We start from the raw sequence: 8,038 nt of genomic DNA, 5'->3' as shown, positions 1-8,038 counted from the left end.
AAAAAAAAAAAAAAAAAGAGGCAAAACAACAAAAGAGAGAGGGGGAAAGAGAGAGAGAGAGAGGGGAGGACAAAAAATAAAAAGACTGCTGCAAAGCTGATCTGAAAAGCAAAGCAAACAAACTTTGAAAATAAAGGGGGAACAGGAAGTTTGGCAACGGTGTCCAATAGATATGGCAATGGTAGTCGGTGCGTGGCGAGACCCCCAGGACGATGTGCCCGGAGCTCAGGGAACGCAGCCTTCGCAAGCCCCGCCGGTGCAGGGACCCCCGGCCGGGACCCCGCACACCCCACAGACCCCGGGGCCCGGGGGCCCTCCCAGTACGCCAGCCCAGACCAACCCGCCGAGCCAGCAGAACCAAGGAGACAAGCAGCAGCAGCAGCAGCACATTGAATGTGTGGTTTGTGGGGACAAGTCTAGTGGCAAACATTATGGCCAGTTTACCTGCGAGGGTTGCAAGAGTTTCTTCAAGCGGAGTGTAAGGAGGAATCTCAGCTACACTTGTCGTGCCAACAGGAACTGTCCCATTGACCAGCACCACCGCAATCAGTGTCAGTACTGCCGCCTCAAAAAATGCCTCAAAGTTGGCATGAGACGGGAAGGTATTGGGATTTCATTTGTTTTGCAAATTTTTTTTCACTCGCTGCGTTTTGGGGTTTGTTTGCTTTTTCTTTTTTTTAAATTTTTAAATATTATTATTATTATTATTTTTAACCTCCCTACCCAAACCCAACCAGAACCTTTCCTCCCCCTTACCCACCCCCCTCGAATAAACCAGCCAGAAACTTTCTCGTAATGAAAGAAAGCGGTGTTGGGGAGGGTGGGCAGGGAGTCAGGGGCTCTCGCATGCTTTCTCCTGCACTCGTAATTGATTTGTGTTTGTTTTGATTTTGCTGATGGAGGTTTATTGAAAGTGGATTTTTAGTTTCACGCTGCTTAGGAGCGAGATGATGATTCTGACGTGTGGTTACTTTTCCTTCGTGTTTCCTCCTGCATGCTCAGCCTTAGCCCCTGTCCCCCGAGCAGCTCTGTGTGTGTGTCTGTCCATGTGTGTACGTACACACACACGGAGCCTCCCGAGATGCACACACACACATATATATATATCCTCCAGCACCCTGCCTTAGATTGCAATTTTACACAGGCGGTTCAAATTACTATTACAATGGGACTCACCCTACCGAGGCTCTACAGCACTCCACTGTGGATTCCCAGCCGGATTTTTCCTCCTTTAAAAATATATATACACACACATCTCCGCGTGTGTGTGTGTGTATATACATGCTGCCGTGTGCCTGCCTTTCCTGGTTGTTATTACCTCACTTTTCTCTTCTTCCTCTTATTTTCTTGTTCCTCCGGGAGAGGCAGGAGGGGGTAGAAGGGATGGGGTGGGGGGGAAGGAGCAGCCCAGAAGTAAGTGTGGGGTGCTCGGGTCTCTGCAAGTGGAGTCTTTGTGATATAAAATTAGACGGGAAATGTGAGCCTGCAGTTTTCCAGTGCGTGCTCTGTGTCTGGACGCTGCTATGTAGGTTAAGGGTGAGGGGGCTTGGGACTCGCTGGGCTCCTCTCTTTGTGTTTCTGCAAGAGTAACTAACCTTGGAATACGGGCGATAACAAATATAAATCAAGCACATTTTTAGGCGTTCTCCCTTCTTGTCGTCTCTCTGCCTCTGAGCCCTTTTTCTCTCTCCTTTTTCTCTCGCTGTCACCGTGTAAATTTATTAACAAAATGAAAGGCCCACTTTCCATGGGCAGCGGGGGAAGGTGCCTTTGGATAATGCCCTCAGCCTCACCAGGGGACCTGCCGGGGATGTTGTGGGGTGATTTCGCCTCCTTTGGTATTTTTTATGAGCGGGGGGGATACATAATAACAGCAGCAACAATGTATTCAGTGGGCGAGAAACGCGTGTGGGACCAGAGCCGGGGATTTCGAACTGAAGTGTTTCTTCCCTCTCCCCTCCTCCCTCCCCATCCCGCTCCCCCAGCCTCAAATCAATGAGCTGTTTTAGGTGTAATGAAGAAAAAACACCCGGGCACACAAAGACGTATCCTGCATCTCTTGAAGGAGGGGGTGGCGGTGGAGGGGAGGGGGGAAATAACTGGATTGTGGTGTGTTTTGGGAAGTGAGAAGCTGGGCTCCCGCAGCAGCCCTGGCCGAGCTCACAGCGTTCCTCAGCTTTTATTGTTGCTTTGACTTGACCCGAGAACTGCGGAGCATTTAACCGGGGCTGGGGCTGAACTCTGGCTGGGAAAATGCATGTTCCCCCTGAAGCTGGCCGGGTCCGGGGTCACACAGGCACGCAGAAGCACACAAAGCAGGCTGTATTTGAACCGATGGTTGCAATTCAGATATTAATAGCTGTAGTTTCTTCTCTATTTACTGCAGCGGTCCAGAGGGGCAGAATGCCACCCACACAGCCAACTCATGGTCAGTTCGCCTTGACAAATGGGGACCCTCTCAACTGCCATTCCTACCTATCCGGATATATCTCCCTTCTTCTGAGAGCAGAGCCCTACCCCACCTCCCGCTTTGGCAGTCAGTGCATGCAACCCAACAACATCATGGGCATCGAGAACATTTGTGAACTGGCAGCTAGGATGCTCTTCAGCGCGGTGGAGTGGGCCAGGAATATCCCCTTCTTCCCAGACCTCCAGATCACAGACCAGGTGGCCCTCCTGAGGCTGACCTGGAGCGAGTTATTTGTCCTCAACGCTGCCCAGTGCTCCATGCCCCTCCACGTAGCTCCGCTCCTGGCAGCTGCTGGCCTCCACGCTTCGCCAATGTCTGCTGACCGAGTGGTCGCCTTTATGGACCACATACGAATCTTCCAAGAGCAAGTAGAAAAACTGAAAGCATTGCATGTCGACTCTGCAGAATATAGCTGTTTAAAGGCCATAGTCCTCTTCACCTCAGGTAGGCGGCATTTCTTTGCTCCTTTTTTTTTTCCTTCCCCGGGCCCCCCTTGAGAACTGTTTGCTCTTGCAAAGTGTTATTGCCTGCACCCCATCACTGCTTCCCTGACCCCCCGAGAAACCAGCGCGGTCTCTTTCCTTTTAGGAAGCAGTGCCCTGTGGTCTCCCCTTCAGGGCCTCGGATCCGAGCATCCCGTCTTCCAGGGAGTGCAAATTAGAAAAAAATAAAATAAAAATAAAATACACACACACACACAAAACTAAAAAAAAAAAAAAAAAAAAAAGGACAACCAAAATAGAAAAATGCACCCCAACCCTAGCTGAATAATGCTGGAGACTGGGGAAGAAGGGGCCCGGGAAGAGGCACCCATTCGCCACGAGAGACTGCGCTCTTCCCATTGAAAATAATATTTTATTTAACAGTATAGCTCTGGGTTGTTGCATTTAATGACACGCATCTGAACAGCAGCAAAATCTGTTTGATGTTGTTAAATACAAGTCATCCTATCAGTGAAACCACTTTAAAAAGAGGATCATTTTATGGGCAGCCAGGAAGGGAAAAAAGCCCTGCAGGATTAAAAATTGAATTAAAAAAAAAAAAAAAAAGTGAAATGCACAAAGCTGAGTTTAAAATATGTTCCCTGCCATTCCATAAAATAAAATAAATCAACTTTCCAAAGAGCTGTCTCTGATTTAAACAGAATGTGGCAGTGAGCAGTTCTGTGTCATTTAAGCTAAGGGGAAAAGTTTGCATTTGTACCCAGCAGGAACTGCATAGTCCAAAGCGAGTAGCGGGTGCGAAAAGATCATTACCATAAGTAGACAGGGATAGTATGGAAAAGTAAGAGGAGGCTGAAGCTGCCGCTCCGCAGTGTAATTCCGGGGTGGCACAACCATGCCTCTCCCGAGGAAAAGACCTCGAGGTGTTTCTTAGATAATCAAAGAGGGGAGGGGGGGGAAATATGTGTCAACTTTTGCTGCCTAGAAATAGTGCATGAGTTATAAAGCAATAATTGAGTGCGTTGTGAAATCTAATTAGCTTGCACTAGAGTTTAACCTGGGTGAGTAATAATCCTGATATTAACTCTGGAGGCTAAATTTTTTTTTTTTTCTTCTGAGGGGAAAAAAAAAAAATCTGCTCGCTAATTTGTGCACTACGTTATCTCAGATCGCTAACTTTAAGGCTGCATCGGCAACCCAGTGTGCTGGAGCCTTCGAAGTTTGGGGATTAAGTTTAAAAATACATATATTTCGTCTGTAACTCATTTGGACGCTTGGGAAAGTGGCCACGCGATAAACATATGAATGGAAGCAGGACCTGTAAAATAATTACTCATCGGAGTTTTTTAAAGCCTGATATCAGGAAACAGGAAAAAAATGTAGTTTATGTGGGAAAAGAAGGGCTCACAATCCGTTCCTTGTTGTGTTAAAGGGGGTCTGGGGAACGAAGTCATTTTCTGGACTTTGTCCAGGTTCTGGGTCGTGACCTAAACTTCCTTTTATATATTATTGCTTTACACATAAAAAACTTCTCCTCTTTTTTTTTTCCCTCCCCCCCAAATTACTCGTGCTAAATCCTTAGGTGATCAATGAGCAGGGCGCATCTAGCCACAGGGAGACAGGGATCCCGAGTGGGAAGGGGTGTCCGTGGGGTGCTTCTTTTATTTTTCTATCGTTTTTCTAGGATGCATTTTCCTCTCCCTCACTCAGTGAGGATCCCACACACGCTCACATCCCTCCCCAGCCCTTGCCCAGCTCACACCCACACCGAGGAGTTTATTTCCAATCCTGCCTTTTCTCCCAAATCACTTTTTTTTTTTTTTTTTTTTTTTTTTTTTAGCCTTCTGAGAAAACAATCGTCCGATCCTGTCGTAACTGTTTAATTTATGACTATTTTCAAAATGTGAGGCCTGGCGTGTAAATTGCCTCCCAACTAGATAAACGTTTCTTGTTATCTGATTCTGGGGAAGATAGTCGCATGCAAAAAAATATAGGGTGATGCTTGCAGCTTCTGCAGCACCCCAATAACCTCCCCTGATGTAAAGCAGACACACATAGATGCATATAATGTTTGCTGCAGCCTCTTTTAAGAGGGGGGGTAAAAAAATCTGGGTTCTAATGACTCGCAGAATATGCATGTGTTAGCCCTGTGCCTAGGAAAGCCACAGGGAGGTCAGGTCACAACCTGTACTCTTTCAGCACAGACGTCTCTGATTTAAAGGGAACTTATTGTATTTTAGCGTATCAGGAAAAAAAAAAAAAAGAGAAAAAAAATGTCCAGACCCTATCAGGGAGTTTTCTTCTTGTAAGGGCCTTTAGGTTTAAAAAGAAGAAGAAGAGGAAAAAAAAAAAAAAAGAGGGGGGAGGGGAGGGGGGGGAAGAAAGAAAGAGAAAAGAAAAGAGGGGGGAAAAGAAACAGCTCAAATGAACAGAGAGATCACAGTTTGCATGGCTGCCTCTGAATAGGCTAAACTGACAAGATCAGTTTTAAAGGGCCACTTAAATCAGTTTCAAAGACTGAAGAAAAACGCGTTGTCTTCTTTGGGGGAGAATCTGTTGCTGGATCCGGGGCGCCATTATCTTTGGCTGGGCCAGTTTTTTATTATTATTATGATTTCTATCACTATGAGTAGTATCGCTTCTCATTGCAGGGTTAGGCTCTCCCCAATTATTTTCCAAGGAGGGGGGGTGTGGAGAAATAGTGGCTCCCTTTCCCCCCTTTCGACTCAAAGCCTTCCCCGCCCCCCCAGCCTTTCCCCTGAAAAATATAGATATACAAAATTAAGCTTGGCCAGCACCTCCTTGCCAACCCCTCAGGTCTGTTGTGCCATTAGAAATCTCGACTCTGGGAGCTGTGCTCAATCCTAAAGGAGACCCTCCAGAAGAGAGAGAAATACAAACACATACACATGCACAGAGAGATTGTCCCTTTTGGTAAAACCCACTTAAACTCTGGGGGGCGAGGTGATGGCACACGATCGACACTTAATTGTAGGAATTAAGAAGAAAATCAAATTTAAAAAATTTAAAAAACAAAAACAAAACCTTTTTAATCTGATGATTGCTTTCTTTTTTTTTTTTCTTTTCTTTCTTTTTTTTTTTTTTTTTTTTTTTTTTTAATACACTTTCTTCTAGATGCCTGTGGTCTCTCTGATGTAGCCCATGTTGAAAGTTTACAGGAGAAGTCACAGTGTGCTTTGGAAGAGTATGTTAGGAGCCAGTATCCCAACCAGCCAACACGATTCGGGAAGCTATTACTACGTCTCCCCTCCCTTCGCACTGTCTCCTCTTCTGTCATAGAGCAATTGTTTTTCGTCCGTTTGGTAGGTAAAACCCCCATAGAAACCCTAATCAGGGATATGTTACTGTCTGGCAGCAGTTTTAACTGGCCTTACATGTCCATTCAATAAAACATTCGAAAGAGAGAGAGAGAGAGAGAGAGAGAAAAAAAAAAGAATCTTAAAAAAAAAAATCTAAAAATTGAGAAGGGAGATGAGAGTGAAAGGAAAGCAAATGACATTTGGGTTCTGGTTGTTTCTTAAATTTCCTTCTGCTAAGAAAGGATGTAAAAGGATGTTACAAGTTTGCTAAGAGAAGACAGGAAAAAATTAATGGACTGTGAATTAAAAAAAGAGACTGTCAAATGAACTTTTACAGAATGCATTAAAAACTCCCGTGTCGTTCAGAAAAAAAACTTGCTACTTATCATTTTTTTTGTAAAAAATAAAAAAGAGGGAAAGAAAAAAAGAAAGAAGAAGAAAAGAAACGATGGTGGGCTTTTTCTTTTTTTCTTTTTTCTTCTTTTTTTTTCTTTTTTTGGGGTAAACTTTTTAAAAAAATCTCGCTTAAAGTGCATTTAAAGGAAATTTGGAGAAAATTAGCAGAACGGAAGAAAGTAAGTCTTTTTTTTCCAAATTATTAATTGTCCTATGTGTCTATGTACCTATAGCTGTTCTTTTTTGTATTTTTCTGGTTTCAAACCAGTTTATTCTGTGGTTCTATAATAATTTTTGATATAACCTTGGCTTCTTTAAAAAAAAAAAAATAAACTGTGTATCCTTAAAATATATGTTCTGAAAGAATTAAAACTGAGTCCACGAAAGTATCATAGGAAGAAAGGAAAAGAGAAAAAAACCCCTCAACAACACAATGATGGAAGCGCACTTAAGGTGGTGACCCAAAATCTAGCTTGAAGCTGAGAGAGCTATAATTATATAGACCCGAATGAACCACACGTGTCACATAACTCCCCCCAAATCTAGGTTTTTTTGATATTTCGGACAGAAAATGAACTGTGGGGACTTATTATAGGTAGAAGGATTTTGTGTCCAAGACACACTACGGTTTTGATTTAAAAAAAAAAAAACAAGCAAACAAGCAAAGTGAACTTTTGTAATTTGAATTGGGTTCCACATAGTTCATCATGAATTGTTATTAAACTCCTCTATCTGTTTGTATATTTGCAAGCCCTTTGTATTATAATAATTGTTGATATTTTCCCTTTTTAAAAAATACCATTGAAATCAGCATGACAAAATAACACTGTTGGCACTTATAGATAACGTGATTGATTCAGTATCTTAGAGTTTACAGTTTTGTGTTTAAAAAAACTGAAGGTTTTTTTTTTTAAGTGCAACATTTCTGTATACTGTAAAAGTTATAATAACTGAACTGTTTGGTCGAGTCTTTGTGTGTTATATTCCAAGGAAAATTGAAAGTATTCAGAAATTAAAATATTATTTGATATCTGAAACTTGTTTGGCTGTCATAAATGTCTTTCAGAAACCACCTTACTTCTCTATAGTTTGCAGTCATTTAAGTCCATAGGCGATTGATTTGTTTACTTGTCACAGTAAGTTTGTAGCAGATGTATTGTAGTGTATTTACCTGTTTAATTCCGGGATGGGGGTGGAGGACTTAAGTTCTTGGTTTATCTCTGGTTTTAGGAAGTACTATGCTGAAATGGTAAACCATCAACCCCCATTCATCTAATCCTCCTGTTATTTAAAAATGGATTTTCTGGAAAAAAAAAAAAAAGGCCCTTATTTTTGTCACACTTAAGTGCCTGCGTAGGAAAGGTATTGTTGTGAAAAAGTATTAGAAATCTGGAGATCAGTATCTATTT

At 43.0% G+C, this 8,038-nt stretch overlaps 1 protein-coding gene across 2 annotated transcripts in view; it reads left to right on the top strand.

Annotated features, from left to right (window-relative positions):
- NR2F2 (nuclear receptor subfamily 2 group F member 2) overlaps nt 1–7,666 on the top strand; it is a 13,273-nt gene extending 5,607 nt beyond the window's left edge. The window contains exons 1-3 of one of the 2 annotated variants that reach the window (XM_008934448.4): nt 36–602; nt 2,387–2,914; nt 6,049–7,666. In XM_008934448.4, coding sequence (XP_008932696.1) covers nt 173–602; nt 2,387–2,914; nt 6,049–6,323 — 1,233 coding nt within the window. In that variant the 5' untranslated portion in view covers nt 36–172 and the 3' untranslated portion in view covers nt 6,324–7,666. Of the gene's footprint in view, nt 1–35; nt 603–2,386; nt 2,915–6,048 lie in introns of those variants that run through there. The other variant, XM_008934452.4, reaches the window with a different exon arrangement.
- The last annotated feature ends 372 nt before the right edge of the window (nt 7,667–8,038 follow it).

Source organism: Manacus vitellinus, unplaced genomic scaffold (assembly GCF_001715985.3).
Source record: "Manacus vitellinus isolate BGI_N305 unplaced genomic scaffold, ASM171598v3 scaffold_16_pilon, whole genome shotgun sequence".
Taxonomy (NCBI): domain Eukaryota; kingdom Metazoa; phylum Chordata; class Aves; order Passeriformes; family Pipridae; genus Manacus; species Manacus vitellinus.
This window is presented reverse-complemented; position numbering and strand designations above follow the sequence as displayed.